Raw genomic sequence first — 18,051 nt, 5'->3', positions numbered from 1 at the left:
TAGAAGTGTGATACACAACAACGCGAGCCAAGGTTTATAATAAAGCCAAGGTATAAATATGAAAATTATTGATGATACTCAATTAGAGGATATTATGATAAAATAGTTTTAAATATTTTCAGAATTGGATGATAAAAACATCTTAGAAGTCAAAATCCCAACAAACTTGGAGGACCCAATGTGCACAACTCAAGAACCTTGCAATTCCAAGGGCAAAAACATAGTGTGCTGTGAATGGTTCAACAATCTGAAAGTTCAATTTCAGAATTAACTACAAACAGTTTCAAACAATTAAAAGATAGTAAAGTAAAAGGAACAGACTGAAATATATTTTTAAGAGACCTTTGTGTTCTGCATGACTCGCAATTGAGGTAGAACTGATACAGCTTCAAGATAAACACAAAAAGCCCAGAAAATCTGGTTAATAGTATGATGCTGGGTTGTGGGATGAACGAACAAAGACAGCACAGCACAAGGAATCACCTGTATTTGGGTATAAGAAAATTAACACACTCCATCGATACTCACAGCAACTGATCCTCTATTCACTTTGATGCATGTCCTTTTCACCAAGTAAATTCTATCAAAAATAAAATTCCTCCAACCATAGGATTTTAATATTTAGATTTAAAAAATACAATTCATCAATAAGATAGATGAAATTTCGGTGACATTGAACCCATTACCCATATTGAGATTGTAAATTTTTTATTCTTCAATACATTTTCTTCAAAATAAACCAAAAATTCTCCAAAATCACATTTCTCATTATGAGACATCAGGCTCTATGGTTTTGAACCCATTACCCATATTGAGATTGCCGTTTTGTAGTTACCGCCCTGATCGTTGGTGATTGTCTTATGAATACAAAGAAATTAACAACATTTCAAAGAAGTGGTGATGAATTATTATAAGCTGCACTACAATGCTTGAACTTTTCCTCTGTTATTATCTAATTAGCAAGCTATTCTAACATGTCAGTTCATAAAAGGCATTTAAAATTATCAGTTCAGACCAAGATAACATAAGGCAGAGGTAGTATTATAAGGACCATTGCAGCCCAAGTACATTTCAAGGTCATCATAACCATAACCAAGGTCCTATCCTGGAGATTCAAAACAGTTAGACAAAATTCACAAAAAGGATACTAATTCATTACATGAAGGAGCAGAAAAGCCAATGGCAGCAATACATGAAGAAGCAGAAAAGCCAATGGCAGCAATACATGAAGGAGCAGAAAAGCCATAACTCCACCATGTGATGACCTTGTTGAGTCATATTCTAAAATCTGGCCACGACTGGACATCAAACATGCTACTGCAGACCGATATTAAGGCACGATTAAGCATTTCTACGTCGTGACTTGCACCTGCACATGTTCACACATACATCAGATCTGCTATGCACAAAAATACATACTAAAGCAATGTAATATTGAAAATTAAGAAGCTGAAACACATAATCTTCAAAAGCAAACAGGGAAGCTAAGTGAGAAACCATGCTACCGAGAGTTGTTTTCAGACTATAACTAAGACTTCGCCATACTTTCAACAAACTGCAGCCAAAGAGTAAAATAAATAAACATCACATAATTGTTTCTTTATAAAGAGGAGTCGACATTTTAAGCATATTTACAACTTCAAAAATGTTATCTGTTGAGCTTACTTCACCTGTATTTTGGGTAATGATGTGCAACACAAAGTTTAAGCTGCTCTAAAATATCTTTCACAGCAGAAACCATACCATGTACGCTAAGCTTTGGAATAGCCAACCTAAACCGGTAACTCATTAACAACCACATAAATTGAAAAAACTTCCAAACAAAACAGAGACGATGTTCCGAAGATTACATGTTTTACCTTCAAGATCTAAAACCATTGCTTTTAACATGTACGAAGCGACATCTTTTAGGGTTTCGTTACGGATGTCGTAGTTTTGGAGAAGTTGTTGCATCTTGAGAACCATATAGAGGGACCCAATTTCAAACACTTTCAAACCACCAATTTCTTCCTCGAACATCCTCTCTGCAAAAACCTACGAATAACCCATGATTCAAAATCCAAAAAGATTACATTTTTCCTAATGAATATAACAAAACAAAGAAATCTCATGATTCAAAATCTAAAAAATATTGAAGAACCATACCTGAGACAGCATCTTCAGCTACTTTACTAAGCCATGAAAATCTACAAAACCAGTAAATGGGAAAAGTGAAAACTGATGAAAGAAAAGAGGAAAGAAAGAAAGAGAAGAGGAAAGAAAGATTGATACTTGTTTTTGGTTTTTTTGTGTTAGGTTTGATCCGGACAAGCCAGGTAGATGGGAAAAGTGAAGAAAGAGAAGAGAAAAGAAAGAAAGAGAAGGAAAGAAAGAATGATACCTGCAAACAGTGTATTCATTGGGAAGACCATGACTGCTGTTGCTGTTTTGTAGAGGAAACTTTTCTACTTTTTCTCGTCCATATGCAACCGGTTAATGGGTTGAATAATATAAAATAATGGAGACAGCAAAGGAATGGCACAAAAAGGTCCCAATTATGTAACTAATACCATCTAATTGCCTGACAAATGATTACTTTGGACCTAATTTGCCCCCATAAGTGAGATTTGTCACCCAATTAAGCAAGGGTAATGCTGTATTAACCAGCACATATTCCCTTCTTATATTATAGACTATCCTTCACATAGTACAGGTGAATTCAAAATATTTTCTAATAAATGTGTGATAATACTTTTTCTGAATTTTTTTAATATATTAAAAAGAGCCATATTGAAGATTGAATTTGAATAAATGAGAATAAATTATAGCGTGAAAATTGGATTGATTTTATTTAAATTATAATATTTAATAAATTTTAAGTTATTTATAAGTATAAAAAATTATTATTTATTATTTATTGTCTATAATAGATTATTATAGGATATTCATCATAAAACTACCACTTAAAATTTAATTTTTATGATGATGTTTAAGTTATTTGGCCAATTATGTGATCGAATTAAATATTTATAAAAATTTAATTATTTTCAGATGAATTAAATAATAAAGGTTGTGTTCCATACTAGAATGAATCACTCGAGCTTTCACTAAAAGCTGAAAAAAGAAAAAGTAAAAAGCCGAGGCTTATCTTGGAAAAGCTCAACAACAATTTGACACAATGAGTGACTGGGAATCGGGTAAAACAGTCGTTTCATTTGATAGACTGGGAATCGAGTAAAACAAAAGTTTTAATATTTTCAGAATTAATAGTTGAAACAGAGATAGAAGAATTACCAGAAGTTCTAGTTCTTCTCTTTTTATCCTTCTTAACTTTGGCAGAGGTTCCTTCTTCTTCAGCCTTCCTCTTTTTGGACTTCTTCTTTTTCTTGTGAACTTCTGGAATGGGGTTATTTCTGCCATGGAACCAAGTTGGATCAATGGGTATGCATGCTTGATTCTTTATCCTAATAAAGTCCAAAATGATGTGAGGAGTGTCTCCTGCATTGAATATAGGAAAGTCCTCAATTTGAACCCTTCTACTTGTGATGAAGCTTGCTTCAGGAGTGGTGGGCTTGTGGACCATTTTCTTACAGATATTCATCTTTTTCAGATTCTTCCCGCTTAGGGTTTTTCCGCATATAGGTTCTAACTCTTGAACCAGTTTAGCTTCTTCTATATGAGCTATCAGACCACTCTCCGTCAGAATTTCTAAGATTAACCTAGAGAGGAGAATCCAGTTTTTCTGAACTTTGACCTTTCGATCTTCTCTTAATTTTCTGACATGTGTCAATAAATGTTTGAAGAGAATGAATGGTAAGTCAATCTTAATGTTCTTACCAAGTCAGTACAATAAGAATTCTTGGTCAGCATTCACATAGTCAGATGAACTTGTAGGTTTACGGTGGAAGATACAGCCTAGAAAGATTTTTGCCCAAACTTGGTAGTATTCTTTCAATTATTTGAACTTTGAGTTTGTCGAGGATTCTCCATTCTTGTAAATTTATGCATGGACCAGTTCCATATCTGGTCTTCCATCAGAGATACCAACATACCCATCTTTTTCAATCCCTAATAATTTCCTAATCAAATTTTCAGTGATCAGAACTTGCTTACCCATAACAATCGATAGAATCACAGTTGGAGTGGTTTATGCATGCATCCAAAATTCTTTGACCAAGTGTAGGAAGACTAGACCGATCAATCTATCAATGAAGTTTCTCCATCCTTGAAATTCAACCGCAAGAAGTAACTCGATTTTCGTTATCCTTGATGTTCTCCAAATCCACCATGTATTCACAAGGAACTTCAATCTTATCAATGGGTAGAAGCATCGTTCTTTTGGGTTCAATGTATCCTTTGGTTTGGGGGTTAATGGAGAAGGTTTATGGGTTTTTTTGGATGAAGAACACGCCATTGATGAACGGTTGAGGTTTTATTTCTAGCGAGAGAGAGAGAGAAAGAGAGAGAAACGGGAAAGACGGAATGTAGGGTTTGAAAATGAGAGGGAGCGAAAGAGGGAAAGAGCAATTTTGAATACTATTTATAGAGAACACAAAAAATCATTTAAAAGAGATTAATTATGATAACTAATTAATTAACCCATTGATTAAGGAAGAGAACGTGGTTATTTAGATGATTTGAACAGTTATCTAGAGATGAGTAACCATACCTGGCACATGTGATCTCTCAGAGGTTTACACACGTGTTCATACCTTAGAGAGCAAGATGAAGTATTATTTGCCAAGATGAACTTCTGAAATATGAACTTCTGAGACAAGCAGTTCATATGATATTTTCATAGATGATTCTTTGTTTCTTCAGTCTTCAGAAGTTAAGGTAGGAAACTTCTGTTACTTGCACCTTATCAAGTCTGATGTTTAAGATTTTTGGAATTCTGATGAATTCTTCTAAGGATAAATTACCCTGGTCCTTTTGAAACTTCTATCTTCTGACTTTAGATGTCTTGAGCTTCTTCAAATTTGATGCTTATCTACAAAAATCCTCATGATGAGTGGATGATATGCACAAAATATTGAGATCTTTGCCTTGACATCTCCTGATTATACTGAGTGTTTGAAGTATGACGTTGTTCTTCTACTCAGTGATGTTTTTCTCCTTCTAGATCTCTCTACACGGTTAAGTGTTTAATCTTGAGATCAATACAGATCCATGCTCTGATACCAATTGAAGGTGGAGAAAAACATAAGAAAGAGGGGATTGAATTGTGTTCTTTATCAATTAAAATTCCCTTTCTTTATTAACGTCTTTTCTTTTTTCGTTTTTATCATCTATTGGATTATGCTTTGATGTTGTGGAAGCATGAGGGTGTAGAAATACATAACCAATAAGATGTTCATTTTAACTTCTGGGTGTCATCAGAACTTCTGACTTGCTAAGTACAGTTCTTGTTAATGCTTTTATTGGCTGATTGGCATCTATGTTTGACTAAAACATAATAGCAGTAAAACATAATACAACTGTGAATCTTGCAAATATAAAAAGAACAAAACAAGTACAAGCAAGATGTTATATGGAATGTCATTACATCAACTCATGACATCGCACCTGCAGAACTGGAAGGAAGATTCAGTTTGTACTCAACAGATACAGGATATTCAAAGAATATTTTTGTAATCCTATGTGGCGCAAATTTAAAGGTCAAAAGAATATTTGAAGAATTAGATCAGAAGATTAAAGATTCAGGAAGAATCAGATCAGAATATTGAAGATTCAGCAGTTTCTAATTTAGGAGATAAATTAGGAAACTCATGATTAAAATACCTTATTTATATCAAAATATTTTTGCATATTTGTAACAGCAAGGAGTGCTGCAATTTGTAAGCCCAAGTCCAATTGGGATCAGGTTATAAATAGGAATCTTTGTAACCTAGTTTGAAATAGAAAACCTTGTTTAGAAATGATGTAGTCATTAGGGTTTCTATTGGTAGACCACCCAGGTTGTGGGATGGCTGCCATGTCCTTCTCGAAACCTGTAGGTAAGAGAAGTGATTGTCCTCACTTGAAACCTGTAGGTAAGAGTTGAGTATTGTGTTCTTGATCGAAGCTGTGAAGAAAGATCAAGTTAATGTGCATTGTTAATTGTGTAAATAGCTGTTGCAGGGTTATAACAGTTAGGTATCACTAGGGAGTGAGCAGAGGTTCTCTTGTCTTGGATGGAGTTTTGAGATAAAGGTTGCATTGGGTAGTGACTAGGTAAACCAGAGGTTGTTTATCTGTAAACCAGAGGTTGTTTACATAAAATAGTACTACTGATAGTGAAATCTTCTTCTTGGCTTGGTAGCCCCCAGAGTAGGTAGTTAGACCGAACTGGGTTAACAATTAACTGTGTTATTTATCTTCTACATTGTTTGTTCAGTTATGAATGTTATGACATCGTTTATAACATCAGGATCAGAAGTGTTAACTGTTCCTGAACAGAACCATACAATTGTTTCAATTTGGTTATGTTTACTGAATGTGTGTGATCCCAGATCTCATTGACTCCGATTTAGGAGTAATTAATAAATGAGAGATCTTTCTATTATTCCTCTGCAACATTAATAACAGATCAGATGTCTTGACATCGTGAGTGACATCCGAGTCTGTCATACCAGAATTTCAATAGGTATTAGAGCAGGCATCCTGTCTGTTTCTGGATGAGATCCATGAGGGATAAATTCTGGTTGTGGTAAAGGTAGAAGATTGTTTGAACAAAGAATGTTCATATTGTATGGTCCCTTGAAGTGGAGGATGAACCTATGTAATTAGACCAACCTGACCTAAGAGCTGTGATGCTGGAACAAGGAGCACTAAATCCAAAGACTTCATGCGGGAGTGAAGAACTTGAATTTCAGGACTAATTCGACCGGTATCTATGGACAGGGAAGAATCACATCAAAACCTTCATGCGGGAGTGAAGATATTGATAAGGTAACCTCTGTATGTATATGAGTTTTTCAGGTCAGGATTTTGGTTAGGTCTAGTCTGTTGCTTGATGCAGAAGCAAGCATTGTGTAAGGTTGAGCAGGAATCAATCTGTAGTTGTCATGCTTACTACTAACACTTAAAGTAAGCATTGTGTGAATTTTGTTGAGGTATGACTATTTTCCGTTGCATAGTCTCTGAGAAACCCTAGGGTTATGAAGGTTCAACAGAATGTATAGCAGATATTGACAGCTATAATTAAAGTGTCAAAGATACTTGAGGAATCTCTCAAGTACACTCATAATGACATGGTTTATTAGAGCTGATGAATGTCAACTGATCAATGATATTCATAATTATCTGCAAGTGTGTACCTTGAAAAGTTCAAGGCTGAGTGTTCCTAGAAGGAGGAACAAATGTCTTACTAGATGTCAGGACATTAAGAACTGGTATGCAGCTACCAGCTGAAGAACAGATGTTCTGGTGCTAAACTAATGTAGTGTGAGAACATTGGTTTGGAACCTACTCCTGGTCTGGAAGAGGAGACATCTAACTAAGTTAATCAAGACACGATTAACATGTGCTCAGTGCTACTAAGAAAACTCATGAAGGTATTCCTTTCTGATCCTTTATGTGTATTTAAGAGCCTTTATCTGGGAGTTTCCTCTGATCAACGAAACCAGATAAGTATTCTTAACCATAGAACAATTGTTGGAGCTGAATATTGTGTCTCTATCACAGTGAAATATGGTCAAGAATGTGTACTGCCCTAGTTGTTATCCAGAAAGGGTGGTTTATTTGAAATCAAGGAAGTCAGATGAACCTGACTAAATTAGTGTCATGCTATAACTAAGTCTTTTCCAGAAACCTAACTGAGGGAATCTCCTCTATAGGTACAGACTATGGCATCCACCATCTCAAAATCAGAATGAAAGTCTGAAGAAAAGCTTATTGAGATGCTGGCTACTTTATCCCTTGATATGTCTGAATATTGCTGATAATTGGATTATTCTGTTATTACCCCGAGTGTTGTCAATTTGACATTAAAGATGTGAACCAATAACCATAAAGGATGATGTCATATCTGATGTTACAACATCATCTCAAGATCTTCAGTTCTTTTGTGTTTATTTGCCAAGAAAAGAAAGTATAAATGTGAAGAGGTAATCAGTCAGAATGACCTAGTGTGAGTAGCAAATTCTAACTGAAAAGTTGGTAAGTACTTTGACGGGAGACTTAGTACTTATTAGGTTTAGAACCTGGATGCTGGACTAAGAAGAAGTTCTTTTAGCCATGAGTTCTCAATTATCTTCACACATCAAAGAAGAAGGCAAGAGTCTCTGATGTAGCATAATGATTCTGTTAAATATCTTGATGGGAGCTGGATATTTGCAATATCTGTATAAAACAACTCAGACGTGTATATTGAAGATCAATTTATGGCTATACAATCATAGTTTCTTCTATTTCAAGTTGTAGAGTGTGGCAATCTGAATCTTGTGTAGCAAGCAAACTGAGGTTTCTAAAACTTGGAAACTGTGGCAAATTCCAAATGAAGGGTCATAAAATAGGTCATAAAATACCTCTTCAACAATTTGATTCAGCTTCAGATTCTGATGTAGTCTTTTCATTAGATGCATTTATGCTTACCATTCGCGTCATATTTGCTTGCTCTTTCTCAGAGTCATCTTCTGAAGAATCAGAATCATCCAAGATAGCCATCAACCATTTCTTCTTCCCTATGAAGACTTTCTTCTTAGGCTTGTCCTTTCTAAGCTTAAAACATTCACTCTTGTAGTGACCTTGCTCCTTGCATTCAAAGCACATGATTTCTTTGCTAGCACCAGACTTCTTTTTTTCCAGAAGTAGATTCAAAGCGACCACGTGTCCTTCTTGATCTTCTGAAATTTTTTCTTTTCTTCCAGAGTTGGTTAACCCTTCCGAAGAAAAGAGATAACTCATCTTCTTCTTCTTCTTCAAATCTTCATCAGATTCTTCTTCCTCTTTAGCTTAAAAGGCTTTAGTCTTTTCAAAATTTCCCATAGATTTTAGAGCCATGTATTTTCCTTTTATTTTAGGCTCATCTTCTTCAAGCTATATCTCATGACTTCTCAAAGAACTAACAAGTTCCTCAAGAGTAATGTTGTCCAGATCCTTAGACAGTTTCACCGTAGTTGCCATAGGTCTCCGTCTCTTAGGTAGACTTCTGATAATCTTCTTAACATGATTAGTAGTGGAGTATCCTTTATTCAAAACCTTCAGTCCTTTCACTAGAGTTTGGAACCTTGAGAACATGTTCTCAACAATTTTATTATCCTCCATTTGGAAGACTTATTACTTTTGTATCAAGGGAATCACCTTAGTTTCTTTCACTTGAGCATTTTCTTCATGAGGCATTCTTAATGAATCAAATATCGTCTTGAGTGTATTTCTATTTGTAATCTTTTCATAATATGCGTATGAAATAGCATTCAACAGAATGGTTCTAGCCTTGTGATGATTCTTGTAATCTTTCTTTTGTTGGTCAGTCATCACTTTTCTTTCTATCTTGTTACCACTAGCATCAACAGGATGAACGTAACCATCAACTGCTATATCCCATAGATGTACATCATGACCAAGAAAGAAACTTTTTATTCTATCTTTCTAGTAATCACACTTTTCTCCATAAAAATCTGGAGGTTTGACACTATAGTGATCTCTTTCACTAACAGCGGGTGTAACTGATGGAGGGACATTTCCTGCCATTATGTTTCAAAGAGTTTCTGGATCTTTATCTGACACGGTGAAGTGTTTGATAACAATCAATACTAAAACCGGAGCTCTGATGCCAATTGAAGGTAAAGGAAACACAAGAAAGAGGAGTTTGAATTGAGTTTCAAGAATGAAATTTTTTCTCAACCAAGACAAAAAAACAAAGAACTTAGAATAAAAGTAATGACACAATATTTTTATCTTGGTTCGTTGTTAACGAAGCTACCTCCAATCCACCCACCAGGTGATTTTGCCTTCTCACAAAGACTTGATCCACTATAACCAAACTGATTACACACAAAGACCTACTGTTAATGTGTTATGGAGATTATTGACTATACTTAGTCTCTCGAGGAACAATATCAACTCACAAGTTGAAATACAAATATGTGTTTACAAAGATGTTTTTTAATAAGCAGATTACACAAATGAAATAACACAGCAGTGTTAAGAGCAAGTATATGAACAAAAGTTCCTTGCTTTATATCTTTTCTCACAAAGATGAAATATTTAAGATTGTCGTGCAAACGTTCGCGTGAAAGAAATTCTTGTCAAAGGTTCTTCTTTTCCATTTTTTGAAGTCTTCTTTATATAGGCATGAAAAAACGCGTTGAAGGGTGAAGATGAAATTGCACATTTCTTAGATGTATTCTTGCACAACGGTCAATAGAGTGGTAAACAAAATCGTGCCATAGTACAATCCTTACGCCACCAAATCAGTGTACTAGAAGGAATATTTGATCTTGTACCATGTACTATTCACTCACGTAAAACCTTTTTGATCTTATCTTCTAATCTTCAGAGGCTTCAGAATGCGTGTTGATGAAACATGTTTAGAAGAATCTAAAGCTTAAATAGAGTTTTCAGAACCTTGTCTTCAAAGTCTTCAAAACTTGTTCTCCAGAGTCGTATCTTCAGAACTAACGCTAAATGTCAGAGCTTGAAAAACTTCATAAGTCCTTTATCAAAGTCAGAGTTAGGAGCCATTTGATGACCATTCTATCAGAAGCAAAGTCAAAGAACATTTATGATCTTGACTATTCTATTGTTTTGCAAGGGCGAGTTATTGAATCGTCAAAGGCCAACAGATCTCCACTGCAAATACAGATTCATATATGATAACGGAGGCCTAATTGCTATAACGTGTCAACATAAAGGACGTTGCAAGAGGTTCCATTGTCTACGGGATTTCAGGATACTCATCCCTCAAATCTTAAAATAGGATCTTGACATAAATATATTATAAAACATATCCTAATGATTATGTTTGGATACAATAAAAATAACAGAGCGGAGCGGGATGGAATAGAGCGGAACGGAGCGGAATGAAATAAATATGTCATTCCATTGTTTGAGTATTTCATGATTGAACATAACTATTTTGTCATTCCGTCCAAATCGGATGGTACAAAAAATGAGGAAAAGTGATTGAATGAGATGAAATGCATTTCATTCGATTCCGCTCTATTCCATACGTTTTTAATCAATTCAAACATGAAACATAACCTTATTTTATTCTATTCCGAGAGATTCCATTCATCCAAGATACCCTTTTTAAGTGATGGGATTGAAAATGAAGTGATGGGTTCGGTCTTGAAGATATACAGAGTACATGACGTGGAAATTATCCAACAAGATAAAAAACAATTGATATTTGTCTTTATCAGAAAAAAGGAAAATTAACGTGGTGGAAGATATATACAACGTGTACTGTCGTGTTGCGTTTTGCGTAGCCATCTTTCTTTCTCTCTTTCTCGCTCGTAGTTTTTTTTTTTCACTCTTCCCAACCAATCGAAAACTCAATCGCTTCAATTCACCGTTCCTCTTCCACCACCATGACTCGCAACAACCCAGGTTCATCCCTCTCTTCCTTTTCCATCTCCAATTTCTTCTTTCTCTTTGAATTTTACTGACTTTTGAACCGTGAATTACGATCCCATTCTTATGATCTATTGTTTTTTTTCTCTATTCGTTTTTATTGCTAACTAGCTATGTTTTGATTGTGTATAATGTCACAGATGATGAGAATGTAAAAAGGCCTTCATATTTTCATTTGCCATCACTTGATGTCTCTCAGGCATTTCCACAAGCAACTCCTGCCTCTACTTTTCCTCCCTGTGGTAACAACCTAATACCATCATCACATATGCTTAATCATTAATTTTCAATCATAATTGTTCTGTTTAGTCCCCTATTTTGTGCACTTAATAGGTTGTTGATCCTCGAAATTGAAACCTTTGTTGGATCAGTCTAATTCAGATATGTGTTTGTAATGTAACTCATTTTCAACAGATGTTCACTTTGATCTTATATAGTTAGTTGGTTAATGTTATTATGTCCTTAACCTCATATGATTTTTGGGTGTAAAGTATATTTTTTGTGAAACAAGATATGTTTGGGTTTGTGAGGACTGACTTGCATTTTGCATTGGTATTGTGTTGATTGTTGGAAAGTGCAGCTTCAGATTATTTTCAATTGGATGACTTGTTGACTTCGGAGGAGCGGGCTGTTAGGATGAAAGTGAGAAAGTGTATGGAAAAAGAAATTGCTCCAATAATGACCAAGGCAAGTTCTTTTTTTTCGATTTAAAGTAAATATCTATTTTGGCTCTCCACAAGTTAATATACAATTCGGTTAAGATGCTACTTGAGTTGATTCGGTTTCAGAAAATATCTATCTGGAAATGTTGATCTGATCCTCGAAGTTGTTAATTTGCTAATAAGTTCGTCTTTGAGAGACCTGATTGGAAATTAAGCCGCGCATGTGTGTGTTTGTGACTCTCTGTATGTGTTGACTCATGCTTTTTAACAGTATTGGGAGAAGGCCGAATTCCCGTTTCATGCTATTCCAAAGCTTGGCGAACTGCGTATTGCTGGTGGCACAATCAAGGTTCCCGATTTACATATTTCCCTTATATCTCATCTTAATTAGGTCTTCAGACAGTTCAAGAGTTCTTAGCTAGTTGTGATTGATTCTCAGGGTTATGGTTGTCCCGGTATTTCCATAACTGGAAATGCTATTGCTACAGCAGAAGTTGCTAGAGTTGATGCAAGCTGTTCAACTTTTATTTTGGTCCATTCATCCTTGGCAATGCTAACTATTGGTAATATATGTGTTTGTTAATAATAAATCTTTGAATGGTAATTGTTTTGCTAAATCCATTGTTCCTAATATTTTATATGTTTGATTGTCTACCAAGTAAAGCTTTATGTGGGTCTGAAGCTCAAAAGCAAAAGTATCTACCTTCGTTGGCACAGCTAAAAACTATAGCATGTTGGGTAATTTGCTTTCCATGGATTTGAAGGATTTGTGTGAATTCGGATTGCCTGTAGTCAGCAACCCTACACAGTTAGGACATTGGTGACAGTTGGGTCGAGAACGAACGGTCCAGATTTCAATACAGATTTTGAAGTTTTTTCCAATTTAATTCACCGAGTCTGAAATCTAGACCGCTCCAACTACCACCAATGAACTGACTGCGTGGAATTAGTTAACTGTAGACTATCCAAAAACCTAAATTTTCTGAAGTCACCACTTCTCAAAGAGGTTTTATTTGTATTTTTATTAGGCTTTGACTGAACCTGACTATGGAAGTGATGCTAGTGCTTTGAAGACCATAGCGACCAAGGTCCTCTGCCTTATGTGGCTTTTATTTGCTAATTGCTTTGATAGGAAGTTTCATTTTGCTTCTTTTCGACTTATTTGTCTTTTTATTAAGACATGCTTTCACTGTGCTCAATTGTTCCAATGTTCAATAATGTAGTCTTGCTTTGCATTGAAAATATCAGGTTGAAGGTGGCTGGATCCTCGAGGGCCAAAAACGGTGGATAGGAAACTCAACATTCGCTGATTTGTTGGTTATCTTCGCAAGGAATACCTCAACAAACCAAATAAATGGGTATGTGATATGTGTATAGTGTAGTTAGTCCTGCTTCACTTTATTTACTAATAATGAATGAAATGCAGCTATGTTTTCACTTTGTCTCCGATATTTCCTGTTACTATGGTCCAAACTAGGAAATAGAGTGAAAATAATGTGACATTTTAGTAATTATTAGTGAAAGTGCGAAATGAAAATATAAAAAGTTTTCTCCAACTAAACAGACCCTTAGAATACTAATTGTTTTTCTTTTATATTTCTTTAAGTTTTGTATTTTGTGGATGCTTTTATGTCCTGCTTTAGAAGTACTCATTTTTCTTATTTTATTTCTACGCATATTATTCAGATATATCGTACACAAGGATGCACCTGGTTTAACTGTCACAAAAATAGAGAATAAAATTGGACTTAGAATTGTACAAAATGGAGACATTGTTATGAGGAAAGTTTTTGTCCCTGATGAGGACAGAATAGCAGGAGTAAATTCTTTTCAGGATACAAACAAGGTAACATTTATGAGGTGTTCTTCTGCTGTTGTTCCAATAGTACTGTAAGGTTTTATTGTTTCAACTTCAAATGAATGTTACAAGTTTGGTCCGTATAATTTCTATTATCTGTCCTCTTTTAGAGCCAGTTGCCGTGCCTTTGTAAGATTCTGCATGTCTTAGGTTGTGAACAAGATCAGCATTTGTCTGGTGCTACGGTTCACAGTGCACTAGAAGGCTAATGCTGGTCCAGTATTTTGAATATGCCACTCTAATGCATGTTACTTTTATCTCTAAACAGGTACTCGCTGTTTCGCGTGTGATGGTTGCTTGGCAACCTATTGGTATATCAATGGGCATCTATGATATGTGTCACAGGTATGTTAGTTAAATAGCATGCTTAAAAGAGTGGCGTAATAAGAAATGATAGGATTAAATTCTCACTCCGAACCAAACACGAACACGAACGATATGAGCATGCTTATATAAATATGCTTAATCATAGCTTTCATTGCATTTCATTGTGAACTATATGTGTTTTAAAGGTACCTAAAGGAGAGGAAACAATTTGGAGCACCATTAGCAGCTTTCCAAATCAACCAACAGAAACTTGTTCAAATGCTCAGTAATGTTCAAGCCATGATTCTTGTTGGTTGGCGTCTATGCAAGTTGTATGAAAGTGGTAAAATGACCCCTGGTCATGCTAGCTTGGGGAAGGTAATTAGTAATAAACTAATAACTTATTAGCAGCTATAATATCATAAGATAACAAAATTTGGACAATATGCGACGCTACGTTGCGATTTTTTCTGTGATTTGCAATTTACAACACTGTAATAAAAATTCTAGGTAGTTTACTTTGTTGTTATTATTATTTTCACTTAATTTAATTGTGGAAGGTAATTTATAATATATTGTCAATATTTTTCAGTCATGGATCACATTGAGAGCAAGAGAAACAGCTGCTTTGGGGAGAGAATTGCTTGGTGGGAATGGAGTTTTGGCAGATTTTCTAGTGGCTAAGGTTCTCTCATGCCTATTCCTTATATGATGTTCCATTTTTGTTCAACAAACAGTGGTGATTTATAATTTTTCTTAGTAAAACATCATATTTCCAAAGCCATCACTAAATAAAATACTCAAAGGTCCAAAATAGAATTTTATTAATGTGAGTGGGTGCTGATGGTATATAGACACTGACCAAATTTATGATATCAATAAATGATGCTTTTGGATAAGGATAAAGATGGAAATGTGGGCACAACTGTATCATAATGACTTTTTCTTTCATCCGAATCATATCCTCATTTAAACTACCCAAGATCCTCTTCACACCATGACTATGCCTTTACTTGATTTGTTGGTGAAGATTTTGAGATATGTTTAGATTAGTTGTTCCAAATTGGACATTTTGTTTTCTGACATACTTTGTGCATTTTTCTAATTTTGTAGGCATTCTGTGACTTAGAGCCTATCTACACGTATGAAGGCACATATGATATCAACACTTTAGTTACAGCCAGGGAAGTTACTGGTATTGCCAGCTTTAAGCCAACTACTCAAAGAAGTAGAATGTGAAAGTGTAAAAGTGTTCCTCTACAGACACACCATTGGATTCCATTGGTTTATATTTCTGTAATTATACCAAAACAGAAGCATTCAATAATATCCATAAAATGTTTCTACAAAGCAGTTCAATAAAAAAATGACTATATTGGATATTCTTCTTTTTTCTTTTTTTCTTTTGTTGTTGAATGCTATGAAGAACAAGCTTCTGGATCACATGTTTTCCCCTTTATATAACATTTTCATTTTCATTTCTGCATTGGCATTCTGCATCTATTATTACCCTTGATGTGTCAAGAATGAACCTTCTGTTGAGAAAATCATAAAAAACACATCTGCTACAATACAAATATCCAAGTGCATGGGAAATTGAAAATGTGATTCTTTTAAAGTTCCACATCTTATGCATCTGAATTCTTCACTCACAAACATGTCTTAATATCACAAAAGGAAAAAAAAAAGGTAAATATAATATATAATATAACTATAAACATATAATTAAATAATTGGAATCTGATTGAGTGGAGTGATATTGAAACTTCCAGATAAAGCATGCATTGCATGGCTTGATCTTGTTCTCCATTTTTCAATGCTCACCAAGGAAACATCATAAGGTCTAAACAACCTGAATACACACACAATGTAAATCATCACTGCTAAGGCTTATGTATTACACAACAGAAAAACACTTTACAGAAAAAAACCTTAAAAAAATTCTAATGATTCAGTTCAGTTCATCCTTGATTTCCACTCTCAGCATCCTTATCCAAACCCAAAGACCTGACCCTAAGCTGAAGCTCAGCCACAGCAACAAAAAATTTAAGAACTTGAGCAGGTCTCAGTATCTGCACAACTCTCAGAGCTGTCTCAGTCCTCAAAGCATCAGCATTTGTCACCAAATTCTCCAATTTTTCTTTAAATGTGTTAGGAACATTACTTCCCTCTGCCATGAATGACCTACTCAAACACACCCTTCCATGGCTTCTAATCAAATCAAGAAGCGGCGGCGCCGCGGTACTCTCATGAACCTTAGCCATCTCATCATTGAGTTCCCTCTCCTTCATCTTTGTCTCTTGCTTGAGCTCATCCAACCTCTCCTTCTGCTCCTCTGACAGATCACCCTCAAGAGTTTTGTTCACAAGATGAAATGTAAGCCCTGGTTTGAACCCTGCAATCCAAAGATATGATTTTTCCAATGAACTTAACCATGGTGGTGAGAAAACAAGAAGAATGTTCTGATGGGCTATCTTTGATTTCTCCTCATAGTATTGTCCATAGTGACAGATCACTCTGTTTAACAGATTCATCCTTTCGGTACCATCCATCTGTTGTTGAAGCTGTTGAGCTGAAAGAAGCTCATCAAGGTAGTTTCTTTGACGATTCAACCATCCTTGCAGAAATTCCTCAAATGCAGCAACATATGCATCACTCATCTATGTATTATTGTGAGAAACAGAGGAAGAAACAGGGAAAAACAGAGGAAAAAACAGAGAAAAACAGGGAGATAAGAAGAAGAAGAAGATGATGTTGGTGGATGATTCAATGGATTTATTGTGAAAATGGAAGAAAAGGGTAATAGAAAATGTTGGTTTTCTTAGAAGGGAAGCATTGGTAATGGTGGTTGTGTGGTTAGAAAAGAAGGGTAATGGCGAAAACAGAGTCATTTGGATGAAAACAGAGTAGGCGGTGTTGAGTTAAGAAAATACAGAGGATAATTTATAAAGAGTAAAAAAATAATGGAACTTATTTGGAAGGGGTTTTCGGTGAAATTTGTCTATATATGGTGTTTTTTATTTTATAAAAAATATGATGAAATAATGAAAAAAGTAAACAATAATTTTGATTCTTGAATGTGCTAGAAACATTACTATTATAATATTTATTAAAATTATATATATATATATATATATATATATATATATATATATATATATATATATATATATATATATATATATATATTAAATTAGGTTATATATACAAATATTTTTAATATCCACTATGTGTAGACAAATTATTCAAGTTTTTGAAAACTATATAATAAATGGTATAATATAATTATTTTTTTCAAAAAAAGTTAACATTACTTCATTTTTAGAACATAATTTAACCTAAAATTTATAATGAAGTTAAAAAAAATATATATATTATCATCTCATTCAAATGCTTAAAAATAAAATAACTAATGCAATAAATTTAGAGAAAAAAATAACTAATCAAAGAGAAACTAGATGACATGTTTACAATATCAACATTTTCAAAAAATATAATGAGAGAGTCTCACTCATGCATTTGGCTTTTTACTCTAAAGAAAATAAAATAAAGGGTTAGAGGGGATGAACGGTTAGTTGAGTATTTTGATGAGTTATTGTGTTGGTTTATTCATGTGAAGGGTAGTACTCAATTATGAAAGAGTTTTATTGTGTTGCCATTTGAGATAGGGTTTGGAATTATTTTGTACTT

The 18,051-nt window shown here is 34.5% G+C and overlaps 2 protein-coding genes and 1 long non-coding RNA gene across 3 annotated transcripts; 1 reads left to right on the top strand and 2 right to left on the bottom strand.

The window, feature by feature from the left end:
* Positions 1–1,293: 1,293 nt before the first annotated feature.
* Positions 1,294–1,770, bottom strand: LOC131611933 (uncharacterized). The gene is made up of 3 exons (XR_009287236.1): positions 1,671–1,770; positions 1,506–1,555; positions 1,294–1,369 (listed from the first exon to the last, which is right to left on the bottom strand). It is a non-coding gene; the product is annotated as an uncharacterized LOC131611933 (long non-coding RNA).
* A 9,584-nt stretch (positions 1,771–11,354) lies between these two features.
* LOC131609381 (acyl-coenzyme A oxidase 4, peroxisomal-like) lies at positions 11,355–15,847 on the top strand. Its single transcript, XM_058881072.1, has 13 exons — positions 11,355–11,511; positions 11,676–11,777; positions 12,116–12,222; positions 12,469–12,546; positions 12,637–12,760; positions 12,862–12,935; positions 13,226–13,285; positions 13,446–13,555; positions 13,884–14,043; positions 14,324–14,400; positions 14,568–14,739; positions 14,954–15,046; positions 15,475–15,847. Exons 1-13 carry the CDS (start codon positions 11,493–11,495, stop codon positions 15,598–15,600), a joined length of 1,302 nt encoding a protein of 433 aa, XP_058737055.1. The 5' UTR covers positions 11,355–11,492; the 3' UTR covers positions 15,601–15,847.
* Positions 15,848–16,105: 258 nt separating this feature from the next.
* LOC131609382 (protein ZW2-like) lies at positions 16,106–17,314 on the bottom strand. Its single transcript, XM_058881073.1, has one exon. The coding sequence runs from the start codon at positions 17,019–17,021 to the stop codon at positions 16,323–16,325; it is 699 nt and encodes a 232-aa protein (XP_058737056.1). The 5' UTR covers positions 17,022–17,314; the 3' UTR covers positions 16,106–16,322.
* Between the last annotated feature and the right edge of the window lie 737 nt (positions 17,315–18,051).

This window comes from Vicia villosa, linkage group LG6, assembly GCF_029867415.1.
Source record: "Vicia villosa cultivar HV-30 ecotype Madison, WI linkage group LG6, Vvil1.0, whole genome shotgun sequence".
Classification (NCBI taxonomy): Eukaryota; Viridiplantae; Streptophyta; class Magnoliopsida; order Fabales; family Fabaceae; genus Vicia; species Vicia villosa.
The sequence above is the reverse complement of the archived record's forward strand: the minus strand, read 5'-3'. Positions and strand labels throughout refer to the sequence as shown.

What these genes read in the sequence shown, in the direction of transcription:
- LOC131609381 (XM_058881072.1), top strand. An exon ending in GTCATGCTAGCTTGGGGAAG is followed by an intron (nt 14,740 to 14,953) that starts GTAATTAGTAAT and finishes AATATTTTTCAG; the next exon opens with TCATGGATCACATTGAGAGC. An exon ending in CAGATTTTCTAGTGGCTAAG is followed by an intron (nt 15,047 to 15,474) that starts GTTCTCTCATGC and finishes CTAATTTTGTAG; the next exon opens with GCATTCTGTGACTTAGAGCC.
- LOC131609382 (XM_058881073.1), bottom strand. Translation starts at nt 17,021, where the DNA reads ATGAGTGATGCATATGTTGCTGCATTTGAGGAATTTCTGCAAGGATGG.